The 19,102-nt window shown below is 29.1% G+C and overlaps 1 protein-coding gene across 2 annotated transcripts; it reads left to right on the top strand.

Moving 5' to 3' along the window:
- The first annotated feature begins 10,736 nt into the window (after positions 1–10,736).
- LOC133795574 (CRIB domain-containing protein RIC10-like) lies at positions 10,737–13,640 on the top strand. 2 transcript variants are annotated; one of them, XM_062233027.1, is made up of 5 exons: positions 10,737–11,187; positions 11,518–11,682; positions 11,822–11,919; positions 12,097–12,208; positions 12,957–13,640. In XM_062233027.1, the coding sequence occupies exons 1-5, from the start codon at positions 11,160–11,162 to the stop codon at positions 13,172–13,174; spliced, it is 621 nt and encodes a 206-aa protein (XP_062089011.1). In that variant the 5' UTR covers positions 10,737–11,159; the 3' UTR covers positions 13,175–13,640. The 2 variants fall into 2 exon arrangements, with proteins under 2 accessions (XP_062089011.1, XP_062089012.1); XM_062233028.1 differs by having other exon boundaries at positions 10,738–11,187; positions 11,521–11,682.
- The last annotated feature ends 5,462 nt before the right edge of the window (positions 13,641–19,102 follow it).

Raw genomic sequence — 19,102 nt, 5'->3', positions numbered from 1 at the left:
CTACTATTCCCGCCATCAAACCATAACGGAGAATTCGGGGCATTACACCTTCTAATCTACCAGTTTAATTTTTTAGATACTTTGGTTGCTATCTAATTGTTTTGTAAATCTTGATGGAAAACACTAACTTGAAGTTTTGGGAAATATAATGAGAACATGTAGGTCATTTCAAAAATTTTATTCATCAAAACGTTAATGATGTGTTGTCGTTGTGTTGTGTTTGTGTTGCTCTCACAAATAATAGATAAATAAAATTAAAACAACATTCCAACAACAACATCAAATCAACTACACAACAACAATTACAAATCAAAACAAAATATAAAAGTAGTTGGATAAAACTTATAAACAAGTACAACTCAACATAACCATTAATTAAAATCCTAGAGAAAAACTCAGTGAGTCTGAAAGGAATTCACCACACGTACTAAGTTTGTAAAACTACATCTTGACACTCACATGGTCTTAATGATATATGCATTCTTGAAATAACAACAATCAAACAAAAAAATTATAATTAAAAAACAGATTGGCCTTTTGGATTTTTCCCTACTATAAATCAATCATCAAAATCTTGCTCATTATCAAGGTCAGGTCCCTCCCTTTTGTAAATCAATAATAAAAAAATTGTTCATTATTAAGGCTAGGTCATTCCCCAATCTTCTCATCCAATGGGCACAAACCATAGACATATTTGAAATGGAGACTTTAAAGCTTTTCCAAACTTGTAATTCTTCTTTTGAATGCCAGGAGTAGCTTCAACCTTAATAATTGGTTGGACAACATCACACATACTAGCATTAACCTCAGGAGCAAATCGACTACAACAATCCAACAACATATAAGAAAATAAGAAATTACACAACAATCATACATAAACAACACAACAACATCAAAACAACAGTCCAACAATAGATAAGTAAATAAGAAATTAGTTTTGCTCGCATTAGCTCCTATGCATCCTCGAGGCCGATATGGTGTGCACATTGGTGCCTACACTGCTTTAGCTCCGGGTCTTTCTTTACAGAAACATCGACACTCAAGCTTAATACTACGACAAACATGAGTAATAGTACAAGGAAAGAGAGCTTGAAGGTCACAATTTTCAATTGCAAAAGATATGATTTGAGGAAGAATGAGATGATAGATGGCTTATAAAAGAGTAAAATTTGAAGATGAGAACAGGGTTTTGATGGGAGAGAATGCACGAGAACAAGTGTCCATGTAATGTGTCTGTCATGCGAAGGACTCAAGTGTTGCGTAGTGAGCAAGGATGAGAAAGTATGCATCCTTGTCGTTTAGCAGTTTATCCATATCTTATATGTGTTTATAATTTCTTTTTGGAATCAACTAATTTTCCTTGAGAGTTGAAATGGACATAGACATTTATGAATTTTTGGAGGTTCTATAAAAGAGAGAGAAATGTGAACTTTTTGCATTTTCAATGCAAAAATGGCCAAAAAGAAAGAATATATATATAAAATAATAAATAAAAAAATCATCATATTGCCACTTTTTTATCACAAATTAAAAAACAATAAAAGAAGATAATGATCAAAATGTGGGGGTACAACTAATAAAGCAACACAAAAAAACAAATGTAAGAGTACAATATGCATAGGAAAATGAGCCGAGAAAAAATGTTAGAAATAAAAATATTAATAAAAATAGAAAAAAAATTAATAAAATATATTACATGCGGATATGTAGGCAATACCATATATTTGAAAATTTAAAAACAATAAAATTGTATAAAAGAAAATACAAAACGGTAAAAATGTAAAAAATAGCGCCCAATAGTAAAAATGTAAAAAAGTGGCTAATTTGGGCATTTTGTGTAAAAAAAAAACCCTATATTTTAGTTGAGTAGGTTGATTTAAAAATAAACTAAAAATAATAAGTTAATATATTGAAAATAAAAGGGAGAGAGAATATTATAAAATGAAAATGTTAATTTTTTTTATTGATTTTAGGGTTTTTTTTATCAGGGTACTAGAGTGTGTGAAATGATATACATAAATAATATCATATATTCTTACTATAATAATAATAATAATAATACAAAACATACCCAAAAAAAAAATATTAGTATTATATTAATTGCATATAAATAAAACTTTTGTTTTAGATTTTTCGGTCATACATAATAACTTACCATATATATCCATATATTATGCAAAAATAATAAAACAAAAAAGTAAATAAACAACTACAACTAATATCAACCAAAAGAATCCGCCCAAATTCAAAATTTGAATTTTTTTAGCAGAAAATGTGTAATAACCAAGGTTATTATTTGAAATTCTATTTTTAGTAATTCCAAATTAATTAAACCATGTAAATTAATTATAATGCGAAATGGTAATTAAATGTTAAAACAGATTTCAGTTCTGTCGGGATAGAATCCGAACTTGTCACGACAGAAATTGAACACAGTAAAAAGACAGTGCAAAAACAATAAAGAACACAACGAATTTTTACAAGGTTCAGAAACCCTTTCGGATAACCTACTCCTTGGGGCCACGCCCAGAGAATAAAATCAATAAATAAAGAATCACATGTACAAAATATTGACTTAAACAAAACAAGACCCGCTCTTGAGATTTGCTGCAACTTTGTTGTACTTCTCTTCACTAATTTGGTCTTGATTGAAACGCTCAACCACTTGAACTACCTTCAATGGTCAGCGAGTGCTTGCATCATCCCAATGCAAGGCTTGTAAAAATCCTCTCCCGAAGATTATAAAAGTTGTGTTCAAATTACAATGTGTATTCACTCATAAATATGGTATAAACTCACCATAAAAACTAAACACTCATTTTTCATAAGATCACGTGAATACTATGATCTTGAATACAAAGAAGGAACTCTCACAAATATTACAAAACACTCACAAATTATGCATCTACGAGTTTACTTTTTCTCAATGCCTTTAGAGACCTATTTATAGAGTCCATTTCGTACTCATAAAGGCTGAAAAACAATCTCCTAATAAAAACAAGAATATTTGAAGATATTATTGATTGATGAAGAATTGCCTTTTTTAGAAGATTGCTGATCCGACAGATACGATTTTGGTAGAGACAGCTAATACCTGTGTCAGATCAAAATGCTCAAGATAGAAATAATTATTAATGACATCAAATATTCAGTTTCCTGAATTTTAATATCTTGAGCTGCACGAAAATTTAAAGTCAAATATCCATAAATAATTGTGAGTAAGTACAGAATATTTGCTTTAAATAAACAAGATATATCTTCCCTTTATAATCATATTGTGATAATATAAAGCTAAATAAGGAATGTAAATATTTCGAAAATCACAAGAATGGGAAAGTGACATATGAAAATCACAAGAAATGGAAAGTGATATTCCGAAAATTACAAGCAAGGGAAAGTAAAAATGATCTTTTAAATAAAAAGATATTTCTATAAAATATTTCAATTTTAGGATTTACATTATTTTCTTATAAGCTCTTTGTATATGGCCTTATGTTATATTTTAGGCTGTAACGCCCTAATTTCTCATAGATTACCGAGAATACAACGTTGGGTCGTAATCGTAAATATTTCTCTTTTATTGAATAAAAACTTAAAAAAAAACTTGAAAATAAATACATGGCCATGGTTTTTTTAGAAATAACATAATTGTCTTTAACATAAAAATGAGCAATATTTAAATAAAACTTTTTAAAATAACATGTTTTAATAAAATAAAAAAATATAGTCCTGCTTGATCTTTCTCGACTATATGGTCCCCAACGATTACATCACGAAGCTCTTAGGTCACACTCGCCACCGGCCTTTCTATCCTCAATTTCCTGAAATAACAACATCATAAGGAGTGAGCTTCTAAGCCTAGTAAGGAAAATACAAACAATGGTCAGTCATATAATCAAACATAACATAAATTCACAAAATTCATACCAACACAAACCTCTAGATCATATCATAACTTAAGTCATAATTCTAAATCATAATCTATAAATCATAGGTCATACTCTAAGTCATAAGTCATAGGTCATAGATCATAGATCATACATCATAGGTCATAAATCATAATCATAACTATAGGTCATAGGTCATAAATCATAATCATAATTGTAACTATGGGTCATAATAACAAGTCAGATATAATAAAAAGATAAGTGTTTATACAGGGGTGACAATTAAGGCCCGGACAAAAGTCCGTCATACACCGGACATAGGTCCGTCATAAAGTTTTGGCAACCAAGCCTACCGGACATAGTCCGTCATACATCATTGGACACCTTAGGTCCAGTCACACTTACCCCTTTATTGTACCTGAAATGTTAGATCATACAAACATAAACCATATCATAACTAGATCCTAATACTAAACTACCTAATTTCCTTACCAAAAACTGAAATATTGGAGACAAGAGCGGGATTGGAACTCCTAAAACCAAACATAAAGAATGACGAGTTTCTAAATAAAAGAGATGAAAAAAACTAAACCATCAAAGACTTACCAAGAAGAACCTTAAATTAAAAAACTCCAACACCTTGGATAAACTAGAACCGTTCTACACCTCGATATCGAAATCGCACTATATCTCACTACCCAAGTGTTTACAAAGCTTAAGATGGTAAAGCTTTTATCCCAAAACCCTAGTGTTTATCTCAAGAATAATCTAAGCAGTTTGGAGGCTCTGAACTGTGCTTGAAGAATGAATAAAATGGTTGAGTGAAGGGTCCTATTTATAGAGTTTGAGAAGTGAAATTATCCTATTAAAAAAATACTTAAATCCTTAAATAAACATAATTATGACAAGTGTCATGCTCTTAATGGTTCTGGAAGGTTCTAGAGTTTCTAGATCTTTCTTTTATTTAAACTTAAATACTTAAATAAACATGATTATGACAAGTGTCATGCTATTAATGGTTCTGGAAGGTTCTAGAGTTTCTAGATCTTTCTTTTATTTAAACTTAATTAATTTCATTCTAACTATAATCCAAATTTAAATTTAAATAAAATAGAATCCTAACTTCTGTAGAAAATATCTCTAAATTATCTTATTAATATTTTTATTAAATAATTGAGGAATAATTTAGCATAAAAAAATATCCCAACCTCTAACTTTCTAAATCTCGTAACTCTAAACTCACCTGTAGTAAAATAACTGGAGCTGTAAGATTCCAATTTAGACCATCTTTATACCGTTAGAAAGCTAATTCAATTATCTACAACTTTCTAGAAATACTATTTCTCGAAATTCATAATATAACTGGGTCAAAAATAGGTCGGAAGTTACAGAATCCTAAAGTTACGAATAATTTATTTAATTATCTAAATAAAAACCTAATCCACAAATATCTTAACTAACCATAAAATAACAAACTCTAATTCCCTAGGCTGATTCGAATTTACTAAGCCCAAAATCTTATTGGGCATTTGGGCTTTATGTAGGCTCGATCCATAACACTTTTTAATAATATCATAATTAATTTATTCTTATGCAATCACCCTATTTTCCACAAACAAGGCTACTAATATCATAAACCTATACTATACTATAATAATCATAACTACTAAAAAAAATTATTCCTTATGTTATAATTAATATTTCTAAACTATATGTTAAACTTATGAAATCCATAACTATTGCTATGAGTATCCAACTAAATCCCGGTTTGAACCAATATCCGCTAAAATTAACATACTATAAGCTATTACTACCTACTACTACTACTATCTAACTAAGTAAAATTTCGGGACGCTACATAGGCTATGGTTTATATTTGAGTGGTGGAATTAGAAAGATTGCTTTGGAAAGGTTTATATTATAAGTTATAATTTTATGATTTAATAAATAATTATAATTTTGATAATTATAATTATTGGGGTTATTATTTATATAATTTTATTTATTCGATGGAACTTAGAAATACATGATTGAATTAGTATATAGTTTTTTCTTTAAGAAAATAAGAATTAATAAAAGATGTACACATGTTATTGGTGGTAGATGATGTGTACATGTGACATTAATTTAAGTCTCAATCATTTGAAATTACCATGCATGGCCGAAATTACCTATGGTATTAGCTAGTTTAATTTTTTTACGCATTTTATCAAAATTATTTAATAGGTGGCATAAGAAGCTTATGTTAATGAATCAAAGTTTCACTTGGTTGATGACCAAGCAAAGGTGGCGTGTGAAGCATAGGATTAGGAAATGGTGGACTTCTTTGAATTTAAGTGACCATGTGTCAAAGAGAACTTGTAAAGTGGAGCTAGCAAGACTATGCATATGGAGTCAAAAACTAAAGTAGAGAATATAGGTGATGGTTGAAGCTTGATTGACACATTTCGAATTTGAAATGTACAACTATGGGTGTGGGAGACTAATGAGGAAACAAATGATAACTTTGACTCCATTTTGTTACATTAGAGTATATATGGCATTAGAAGAGATTGTGTAGCATTTGAATAAGGTGAAGAAGGGGCTGGCCGAAACCACTAAGGGGATGGAAGTTCAAAATTTTAAAACTTGTTTGAAGAATGGTGGAGAAAGTTAAGGAAAGAGGTTGAGATCTAGAGCCTATAAATAGAGCATTAGAGCTCTTCATCTTTTCACACACTCAAAGTTTCCAAGACTCTCTTATTTTCAAACATTGCTCTCTCAAAGTTCTTCTATTTTTGCTCATAAATACCCCATATAGTCGAAATCACCAAGAACACTTGTGGTGTTTAAACTTTTCTTATTCCTTTCTTTTAAGTTTGAAACCTAGCTTTGTCACTATCACCATCATAATTCCCTCAATTGGTCGAGATATACCAAGCCCAAATCACCATTATATAGCCGAAACACCATATTATTTATTAAGCATAATAAAGTTCATACCCTAGTTATTTCGAAGATAGTCGTTGTTCTCTCAAAGACTCGAGATATTAAGATTGTGTTATCTTGTTTCTAGGGTTAAGGTATGGTTTTTAAAAAGGTTTTAGATTATGAAATTAAGTTATATTTTAGGTCATAGTTTTAGTCTTTATATTTTTATGTATAAGGTGTTGGACGTGATCCACTAGTATTTACAAGCAATCTCTCTACTCTTTCTCTCCACACTCAAGGTAAGAACAATTAGATAGAATTAGATTATGATCTTAAGTAAATGTTATGACACTAACGTTTCAGGTACAAGAAGATAAGTGTGGTTGGGCCTAAGTGAAGCTCATATGGACCTAAGTGATGTCCAGAGGGCTCGGATGCCCAAAAATTTATAAGCACTGCATCTATACTTGACTAATTCTCTTATAGCTATTATGATTATGACAATATTAAGTTTATGATGATGACATTAGAATTGTATAGATTAGCTTGATAGAGATCCTCTTTGTATGATAGTGTTATTATAGTAATAAGTGACTTTTATGGTATTATTGAATTAGTGAAATATTTGTGATATGTATGAATATTGTTTGTATGCTTTTTATGATTGTATTTTCCTTACTAGTCTTAGAAGCTCGCTCCTTATAGTGTAATTGTGCAGACCAAAGTAAGTAAATGAGATAGATGGCCAGTGGCGAGTTGGATCTAGATAGCTGCATGTGTATTCGTGAGGGCCATATACCTGTTGGAAGATCTAATGCTTATATTTTGTTTGTTAACTAGTATTTTATTTCTCTAAAATAAATGTTGATGTATTTTTGTTTTTAAAGACATCTTTTATGTTGTAAAACTAGGATCCCGTTTGAAGTTGTGTAGTTTTTCAATAAAGAGCAACGTTTATGTTTTTATGTTTCAACGCTAGTTCTCTATATTATATTTATGAGAAAATAAGGGTGTTTACAAAATGCTTACATGAAAACCTGACTATACCAAGACAACCGTAATTACTAGTTCAAGTTTTCCGATCAGACACAACCAAACAAAAAGTTATATTCTGCTTTAAAAATTGTTTGTAATTTGTCCAAAATCATAATATTAGTGTAAACGGTCGTGCATATTGGTAAATAAACTAGGTGTCACAATTTTTCCCGACAATGTATGTGTTCCTTTGTTCATTTTTTTTCTTCAGTTTTTGTTGTTTGCCTATTTCTTAATATCTATGTTCATCATGAAATTTGTATATTATTGTAATGTGATTGTAAGCATGTACAAATCTTCTAAAATAGAAATATGGATTTTAATGTTCATAAACAAAAACGTTGAACGTAATGTAATTAAAAATAAACAAAAGCATTTATTAATAAACACAAATATGATTTTAAACCTATTCGTTTATAATTTTGGAATGCAACATGAAAACCAAATCCATTAAAAAAAAGTTTATGAATGATTAATAAATATTAGGGGTGTTCATTGGTCGGTTTGGGCGGGTTTGGTAGATTTTTGACAAACCCAAACTTATAATCGGGTTGGTACTTTTCAACCCGTAATCCACCAATTAAAAGAAATTGAAGTTCAACCTGACCATCGGTTTAGGCGGGCTAACCCGCCCAAACTGCCGAAACTTTATTTTTATTTTTTTTTTCTAAAAAAAATCATTTTCACCAATTTTTTTTATTATTTTCTCTATAATTTAGTTTGTATTTGTAACTAAAATAATTGTTACTTTAAAATATATGATTTTTTTTATAAAAAATAATAATTTGAATTTAGTTTTATATATGTATAATTAATAATTAAATAAATATAAAATTAAAAAAAGTAGACAAATTCTTAATTGGGTGGGTCGGGTTACATTGGGCGGGTTGCCAAAAATTTCAACCCGCCTAATATAGTGATTGGGTAGTTTGAAATGAAGGACGGGTTTTTCGGGTTGCATTTTTTGTTGGTTTTTTCGAGTTGGTTTGGGCGGGTTGCAAATTTTTTTGCACAACCCTAATAAATATTAACATAATGAAATAAACGATTTGGTTAGGTTATACATAATGAATAAAATGACTATTTTGATTGTTAAAAAATAAAATATAACGTGAACACATCTTAGGTAAAAATAAAAGTTTATTTTAGTGATGTTATCCCTAAAATCAGAAGTGAATGACATGGTAGGCATTAATTACATGTGGTTGACACTAGGCAAAATATGTGTTCAACTATCGACCAGTAAGACGTACAGTATCATGCGATCGGTTTCTTCATACGACCAGCCTGGTCGTATGTACATTATACACAGAGGAAATCTTAGGCGGTTATGATGGAATCCAAAATTATCTCCCATGATTTCCTGAGTATCCGATTATTTAGGAAAGAATATCTGTAACAAATCAATGTAAATCTTCCCTGAGCTTATAAATAGAAGATGAGAGCTCAGGGAAGGGGATCCGATCTTTTTCTTTTGAGCAAAAGAGGTCATCTGAAATTAGAGAGAGATTACACTAGAATAATTGTATTTTCTTCTTCAAAGGTTAGTGAAACTCACTGAACCCTAGTTTTTTGATCACCCCTTTGGACCTTATTTCAATAATAATTCAAGTGGACGTAGGTTATTACCATATCCTGGGGCCGAACCACTATAAAATCTTGTGTCTTTATTATTTTCGTCATCACATTCTGCTCAACGTTTCTATCCACATCAAGCGTATTTTGACTCCGTGTCAGTTGGCCAAAATCTGGGTCAACAAGTGACAATTCAACTTACATTAAATAATATTGTTTATTTACTTGTTTAATTGATCATTAAAATCATATAATAAACTAATTGGTTTTGTTTAATTTATAGCCAATTACTTTTGTGCACATATAATAATATAAAATAAACTAATTGGTTAAATTTGAACCCTAAATTAAACTTGTTTGCAAATTTTATTTCATTTACAATTAAAATAAGGGTCTCTTGGCAAAATGACCTAATTTTTGAAGTCTTTTTGCGTTTTGGCCTAATTTTGATAATTTTTTGCAAAATGACCTCCGCACTCCAGGCAATTGATCGAAATTTTTAGACAGCTGTTTGAAATTTTTAGATAGCTGATCAAAATTTTAGACAGAGATCATTTTGCAAAAAATATCAAAACTAGGTCAGAGTGCAAAATAACTTAAAAAAAGAAGTGATTTTCACCCATTCATATTATTATAAAGATGATAATTTAACCAAAACAATATAAATAACAAAATTTAAGCAAAATGAGAGTAAAATATTTGGTTTATTTTATTAAATTGGACATAATAAATAAACTTGTCCTGCAAAGTTCAAATCATTATAATTAAATAATCACTAAAATAAATTAATTAGTTTTAGTGTATTTGGTTTGAGATAATCACTAAAATAAACTAATTAGTTTTATTTAAAATGTATTTGGGAAATGGGATTTCTGTTTGGGAGAGGTTTGAAAGAGAAAGGAATTTCAGATAGAGAAATGTTTGAAATGAGAGAAGTGTGATTTTTTTAACTTTAATGTGTATACAGAATATGAAGGTGAGTCTTGTCAAAACTTACCATTAACCTAACATAATTAAATAAAAAAAAACTATATACTCTAATATTTATGTAATTTAAGTATGAAATAAGTTTAAATATGTAATTTGAATAAATAGTATTATTAATTTATATCTTATCAAATGTGATTTTAACTTATTTTCTATTCTTCTGATTTTTTTTCCACTCATAATATTATTTCAATACTACACATTGGCAATATTTTTTTAAAAAATATTAAAAAAATACATGTGGGTACTACTAGCCCATTACTAATAATACCACATAGATAACATGACATGTAAACATGTAACTCTTCTAAACCAAATAAAATCCACAAGAAGACCATTCAACCCCCAATTTATTATATGCTGCACTCTGTACTTTTGTTTCACTCGTTTATCGAAAAAAAAAAGAAGCTTTTCTCTCACCTTTTGTTTTGGAGGTTTTCATTTCATGGTTGCCCACCTTGTTTTTCCTCCTCCTTAGAATCTCACTCCTATTTTCACATCCCTCAGTCATAGAATCTCAAACATTTTGGCCAACCCATTAATACCATTTTCCCTCTATTTCTTTCTATTCTCCTACCTTGCTTGATTCATTTATAAATATAGTTTTTTGGGTTACTTATCAAGGCTGCTGATTCTTAGAAGAACCTTTTGCATGTTCTTCCATTTAACAAACCCAGTTGTAGAAATATGAAGAATCGAACTTGGCACCATCCTTTGGAGAAAGTGGAAAACAAGTTTCTTTCCTTTTAAACCCTCCAACTCTTTATGCAGTTACAGCCACCACCACCTCAAGGTATTATATTTTCCTAATTTAATTTTTTTCCCTCTTTCCTTTAAGGGCATAAGCTAAAATTTTGTTTTTCTTTTTGGAATATAATAAAAATTGTACATCTTAGGACTAATAAAGCCAAATTAAAATCGTTATCTTTTGCTATTATTGCATTTTCTCTCTTTATATTCCGTGATTAGATACCAATCTTCATTCACAGGAAAAGTAAAAAGTTCCGAAATCACATGCAATGGAGCCTAGCTATTCTAATTATGTTTTTTTTTATTTTGGTTCTTATTCGAAAGATATTAGTTTAAAAGCAAAAGATTTCAGCTAAGTACATTTACTTTGCAGCAGGCAAAAGAACCATCTCTCTTTCTGTTCTTTTGGGTATTTTGGTTCTTCATTGTGCCAGTCTTTTAAGAGGCTTAGCCACCATTATTGGGCTTCTGGTTTCCTCCATGGCAACCAAGATGAAAGGAATCTACAAAAGCTTCAAATTTATCTCCCAAATCTTTGGTAATTATGTCACTATCTCTTTCTCTTATTATTATTTTCAATAACAATTTACCTTCTTGATGTTCTTTGAATATATCATTATATACATATTTATTTATTTCTTAATGCGAAAATAAAATGAAATTGGATCTTGTTGTAGTTGTCAAGGAGCGAGAGATGGAAATCGGGTACCCAACAGATGTTAAACATGTGACACACATTGGATGGGATGGCCCATCTGGTAGTGCACCCAGTTGGGTATGTTGTCCACAAATTGTTTCATTATCTCTAATCTCTTTATATTTTATTTTTCTTGTCATTTATCGTGGCTCCCATGTTCTTTTGTTTTATATACTTAAAATATTCATGTACCAATATGTTCAATTCTTTTATACATAAAAGAAATTAATAGTAATAAGGGTAATTCTTTTTCAGATGAACGATTTCAAAACTGCATCAGACTTCTCAGCAAGTTCGCTTGGTAACATTGGAGTCAGTGAGGGAAGAGATTCCAATTCTATAGCCCTTTCCACGTGGTCTTCTCAAGGTTAATTTACATTCATTGCATTGTACCTCATTTTTATTTTGTGTGTTTTTTTCTTCTTTTAAGCTTTACATCTGAAGTTCTACGAGTTTTAACACTTTTGCAAAAGAGTGGTAGAGAAATAGCCACGACTTGGATATGTTTGCCGATTAAGCTTCTCAGTTTTTTACTTTCTTTGGTCTATTATTAAACTTTGCCGTTTGCCATATGCAAATGTGCAGCATCTATATTCTACAATCAGACAAGTCCAAACAGAAGTTACCCTTTTCACGGGTTAAATAGTTTGTAGATGAAGATAGATTAATGCTAGGTATCAGATTTTTAAGCTATGCTTAAGATTTTTCAAGATTTTTTGCCTCAGCAGGTAGAATACTTTGGCTGTTACTGTCACGGGTTAATACTATACTAACAAGAGAATCTTACTAGCTCATTCACCTAAGGCAGGCTAGTCACTAGTGCAATATAGACAACATTTGAAATTAAGACAACATTTCGTTTCATTCTTTATCTGCCACTAATTAAGGGGTTATGGCTTGATTTCCTTTCAAGTTCTCAATTTCATTTTCTATTTCTCGTTTGCCATAGGCATTAAAGTGGTCAAGGAGACAATTGTCAATAACTATCTTCAGCTTATATAAAATGAATGAATGCTAAGTAGACATTAGCAAGATTTAATGGTATTCCTGGTGTTTTCGTTGTTTTCTAGTCATGTCAATCTCCAACATGACATTGTTCATTCTATTCTGAACAGATTTTGAGCAATCCTTGAGTCGCCAACCAGTATCCGAGATGTTCTCAGACATTCCTCCAAATGAACTCCCAAATATTCCCAAGAATCCAAAGCGGAAGAAGAGCAAATCAACTTCGTCTTCAAGCTCAGCATCATCCTCATCGAGAGGTTTTCGATTGACAAAATCAAAGGCTACACACAACAACATGGGGGCATCACCAAACCTGCAGCTACTTTAGAAATGTGTTAAGGAAATTGATTCAAATTTTAGAGAAACTAGTGTCATGTGCATAGCATAGACTTTCATGAGACTTTAGTTCATAGAGATTCACAAGGGCAAGAATGAAAGTCTTAAAACTTGAAAATAGTAATTTGTGTACATCTTGGAAAGCATATGGCGCTGCAGATAAAGGGAGTTAGAGAGAGATTTGTGGAAGAAAAGGGTGTGATAATTAAGGAAGATGATCCCATATTTTGCTTCTACATACTAGCAGAGTGATATGGACTTTGTACGTGGCTTTACTTAGTGATGGTTTTGCTAGGCTGATTATTGGACAAAAACGCTAGAAATCTTTACTTGTAAATCATCAGCAATTAACCTTATTTTAACCCCAGTTGATCAAGATTGGTTTTTAGTTTCGATTTATCATTCATACTTTGTAGTCCAATCCAATGTTAGTGCAATTGCAACTTGTGTTCTGTGTCCAGATGGGTTATCTACTAGGAATATTTTGGCCTCCACTGACATTTTAAGATTGCCTTTTTGTGGGAGTCAAAATATAAATGACCTATAATCATGATGTAAGAGTATCTTACTGTTGACACTTGTCACTTTGATTCCAATTTTTTTCTTCAATAAAGTTATGTGAACCCAAATTAGAATAGGGTCTAACTCCCAAAATGGTTAGCCCCAACCCCACAAGCCCAATATGATGGCCCTGTCGATCTACTCGGAATACATGTGAAAAAAACATCATTCCTATGAGGAAATTATATTTGGGATTTTTTCATATTTATGGATTTTTTTAAGGTGGTTTTACAAAAAATTATAGACATTTAATATTTCTATTTTTTTTTATGAATTTTTTATTTGGAAGTTCACATTTATGAGATTTTCTTTCCTATAAATTTGAAAAAAAAATATAATTTTGCCACATTTTTTATTTTTCTTTGATTTTGAAGATAATTTTTTTTTCAATTTTTTATTTTTTCCTTCATTTTATAATTTGTTTTTTCAGTTTTTTTCTTACTTATTTTTTCTTCCATTTTTTCATTTTTCTTCTTTTTTATACCAATTTTTTCTTTCATCATTTATTTATTTCCATTTTTCTTTTCATTTTTATTCATTTATCTATTTGTTTTCTTTCATTTGTATTGTTTTGTTTTTATATTTTCAGTTTTCTTTCCTTTTTTAAAAAAAAATTTCCTTTTTTTTTCATTCATTTTTTTCTTTATATTTTTCCATTATTTTTTTTCTTCTTCTTTTCATTTTTATTTATTCATCTGTTTTTTTCTTCATCATTTCTTTTGTTTTATTTTTTTCATATTTTTTTAGTTTCTTTCCTCGGTTTTTTTCCTTCTCTTTTCTTCATTTTTTGTACTTATTCTTTTTTCATTCCATTATCTTTTTTTTTCACACATATTTTAACATTACATAATTATTTTACTATTTTTTTATTTATTTATTATCTTTTATTATTGTAATTTTATAGTTTTTTCCACTATATGTAAAATAATTCAAATCAATTTTTTAGCATTTTCTCTTTACTATAACCCTTATAAGAACACCTAAATTTGGAAAGAAAACTAATAAAAATATGAAAACATCAATAGGTAACCAGTTATCCTGATGAGAATATTTAAATATAGAAAAAAATTATATGAAAATGTGAAGGGCTAACTAGATATCTTAGTCGTAACATCCAAATTTGAAAAAAAGATATATGAAAACTTGAATGGGTAATTAGTAACCCTAATAGAAACATCCAAATTTGGAAAGAAAAAAAAATAGATATGAAAACGTGAACGGGTAACCAGTTACCTTGATGAGATCATTCAAATACGAAGAAAAAAAAAATAGATAGGAAAACTTGCATGTATAACCAGTAACCCTGATAGGAACATCCAGATTTGGAAAGAAAAAAATAGATATAAAAAATATGAATGAGTAACTAGTTACCATGATGTAAACATTCAAATTTGAAAAGAATAAAAAAACTGATATGAAAACGTAAATGAGTATTTGGTTACCCTGATAGAAACATCCAAATTAAAAAAAAAATCATATGGTAACTAGTTACCTATGTTACTAAATCATAGTTACTTCTCCTTCCTTTTATTAATGAAGTGTTCTTTTTATTTTTCCTTCAAATTTGATGATGTTTTTTTCATATTTAATATGAGTAACCCATCACCACTCTTATGGTAACTGATTACCCATCTTATGGCAGAAGGTTACTCATCTCAAGGTAACTGGTTACCCCTCCTGGTACATGTTATTTAACCTAGTTCTAGGATTTTATTTTTACATAACTGTCAAAGATTAATAAAGCAACTGGTTACCTTACCCAGGATTTGACAAAAGAAACTTACAATCTAAAAAAAAAGAAAAAAATGTTTATAATAAATAAAAAAAATAATAAACACAATTCATATTACAAAAAAAAATTGCAAAACAACCAAAGAAAAATTTAATATAAAATCAGTAATATAAAAATAATAAAAAAAATAAGCTAAAAAAATAATAATCAAATTACAAACATACCATTTGAAATTAATAAAACTTGATTAAGAGTAAAAATATGGCATACCAACTTTTATACAAAAATATGGGAAAATAAACCCATAAAAGTGAAAATTCTTTAAAAAAAAAGCCATAAATTAACCTTTTTTTTTGTTTGAAAAAAACCATATTTTTGCACACTCTATTAAAAATCTCATATAAAATGTAATTTTCTCATTATATTTTCAACCCAAAAGTTTATAACTATACTCTACTGCATGCTCTACACTATTTTTTCAAATACATCAACAAAACCTTATTTTTTATATTTTACATCAAACATTTACATTACATTATATATCAACTTCTTTTTATTTTCTCTACATTATTTAAATATTGTTATTTTTATTTATTAAAATACTTAAAGAGGAGGGAGAAATAAACAAAATAAAATAAAATATAATTAATATAGAAAGAGAAAGGAAGAAAAAAGAATAAAATATTTTTAACTCAATGAATAGTTATCTCTACATATAGAGTAATACTATTCATTAAGGTAAAAAAATATTAAATAGCTCAAATTTAGCTCACTGGAAGCTCATTTTTACCATTCTTTTTTATTTTCTTAGAAAATTAGCTAGTTTACCTCATCTATTGTGAGTGTTCTAAGTTTATCATAGTTTATTTAGTAAAATATATATTTAGTAAGGACACTCATCTCTATTTACCATATAGGGTGTTAGAGCATATCCAATGTAGACAACAATGGAAGTTGCTTCTCAAGATCATATATTAATTTTTTTATTAAAAGCAGCCAATCACATTTTTTTTCTTTTTTTAAAACAATGAGCAATGTTGCCAAGCAGTTACTAGGCAACATTTGTTAAAAAGTCATCAAAAGTCCACATAGGGACCCACTTGTCAGTAAGCACTATGTAAAGCAACTACTACCGGAGATGCTCTTATTTGAAAAATAAGACACCCCAAATTTTTTAAACATTTTAAAATCTTTTCATTAGATGAATCTTTCATTGATGAAATTTCAAATTGTTGCACTATTGATGAATGGTTTATAGGGTTTAAAATGTTCAATTTTTATTTTTCAATCTATAAGTATATTAGAGATTGAGTAAGTGTGGTGTACTCATAAAAGTTAAATTTTAGGAAGAGAATTAAGATTTAAAAATGTATATTTTTAGTCATTTTACTAAGTAAAAAATATGTAATTAATTTTTTTTTAAAGAAACAATAGTTTACTTATAAATTTTTAGGGTGTGAATATAATGCCCCTTCCTAAATTTTTATTTTAGTAAATTATTCCTTTTAAAATTAGTTTGCTAAATGACTTAAAAATACTGGATTTCTTAAAGTTATGTTAAGCAAGTTTATTTTTTTAACACATTCACATACTATTGTAAAACTCAATCCAAGAAAAAAGGAAGAAAACATAATTCTTGCAATTTATAATTTTATTTTTCTACTAAAATCCATATTCCAAAAATAAAGGTGGAGTAAATACCATTGTTTTTAAAAGAAGACACATTGAAAAGACGAGTATTTTAGACCTGTCGTAGCGACACAGTAATTATTTTTTGAAGAACAGTAATACTTATGGCTTTTTTTTCGAAGGACAGTAATTAAATATTTATGCTTAAAAAAAGTGGACAGGTAACCGGCAATAAGGAAATTAAATAACGCTTCTGAATGACTGTTTTGGGTGCCCAATGTGTGGTTCGTTCTGGCAACATTCTCTTCAGTACTCTCTACATTTTAGTTTTTCGAATTTGTTCGTATTATTCTTTTCTTTCTAGCTAACAAAAATTAGAGTGCCATTTATAAGTAATTTATCTAAATCTTTTACGAAGAGCTTTCTCTATCAGTCTCATAATATATATATATATATATATATATAAAAAGAGTCAAGAAAAATGGAGACGACTGCAGTAAAAATGCACCTACTTATATTCTGTGAATGTTGCCCACACTAGTAATCATTGTTTATATATATATATTAGTCCTAGTGATCTGTGTTATATATGTATATATGAAACATAGTCTTATACACATTGCTGAAACTCCAATACGTAATGACAGAATTCAAGTTCGTGCATGGGAAGCATAGCATGTACAATCATCGTCATAATTTATAGGAGTAATTTAAGCCTGCAACGATTCTTTTTTTCTTTTTGGTTATAAATTTAAGACAAGCCCTTTCAAACATAGTGATAATAAAGGGGGTAAAATGATAATATATAAGTACTGCTCGGTAAATTTTATTTTTGATCAGAGCTGCTCGGGTAAATTTGGTAAATAGGATTCTGAATTTTATTTCGTCAACTACCTTGTGGATGAAATAATAAGCTTATTTCTACCGGCCAATAATAAAAGCATATTTCTTGACGCGAGGAAAGCCATCAATACATGTAACTTAGCAAAGAAATATAAAAATAAATTAGTTCCTGTGGGCCCACCAACATACACAAGTCTATATCACTACCAAAAGGGGTACCCTTTTTTGGACATTGTTTTTACTTTTTTTAGAATAACATTTTAATGTTTTAAAAATTTCACAAAATAATTATACAATTGATAAATCGAAGCAAAAATAACTATTATCCATAACTTGCTACTTTTGTCTCCTGCCAATAGTGCCATTTAGCTAAAATATATTTATAGCTGTAAAAATAGTATAAACAGAAAAATAATATCCTGTCAATAGTGCTACTTTTTAATGACAACATAACTTGCGATTAAAGATAACATTTTCATTACAACTAAAACAATACGTGACTATAAAATATCATGCATATTTGTAAGAAATTATCTCACTAGACTTTTTTATTAACAACTCAAGATGTGAATAAAAGTATATATTATGAATCAAATAATATGTGGGTTATTACATTGTGAATATACAAATGATAATTTTTTTTATAGGGGCTTCACTTTAAGCCCTACTAGTGGGGCTCTCAGTGTTTCTCAATCCGTGAACAATTTTCGGCGTGATTTTCTTTTATGATCGTGTATATTGTAGCTATTTAGAGCATCTGTAAATTTAAAAAAAATTCCGAATAGTTTACAGTACCGAAAACTAGATTCAAACATGTTGTTTTCTACGCGCATAAAAATAATTAGTCATGCGTGTAACATGTTTGAATCTAATTTTTGGTGTTGTAAATTATTCGAAATTTTCTGAAAATTTGCAGGATGCTCTAAATAGCTATAATATACAAGGTCATAAAAAAATCACACCGAAAATTGTTTACGGGTCGAGAATACTGAGAGCCCCACCGATAAGGCTTAAAGTGAAACCCCTAGGAGAATTCTCATATATATATATAACAATTCCCACAATCTGAGTCCAAATTTACAAATCCATTAAAGTTGTTTTGTTGTATAATAAGATAAGTTACTAACTTTCATTAATGCATTAGTTTAAAGAAAA

The sequence above is a fragment of the Humulus lupulus genome, chromosome 8 (genome assembly GCF_963169125.1).
Source record: "Humulus lupulus chromosome 8, drHumLupu1.1, whole genome shotgun sequence".
In the NCBI taxonomy this organism is placed as follows: Eukaryota; Viridiplantae; Streptophyta; class Magnoliopsida; order Rosales; family Cannabaceae; genus Humulus; species Humulus lupulus.
This window is presented reverse-complemented; position numbering and strand designations above follow the sequence as displayed.

Coding starts and splice junctions, on each gene's coding strand:
- LOC133795574 (XM_062233027.1), top strand. CDS start 11,160: ATGCAGTTACAGCCACCACCACCTCAAG. Junction 11,188..11,517: donor ACAGCCACCACCACCTCAAG/GTATTATATTTT, acceptor TTTACTTTGCAG/CAGGCAAAAGAACCATCTCT. Junction 11,920..12,096: donor CTGGTAGTGCACCCAGTTGG/GTATGTTGTCCA, acceptor ATTCTTTTTCAG/ATGAACGATTTCAAAACTGC.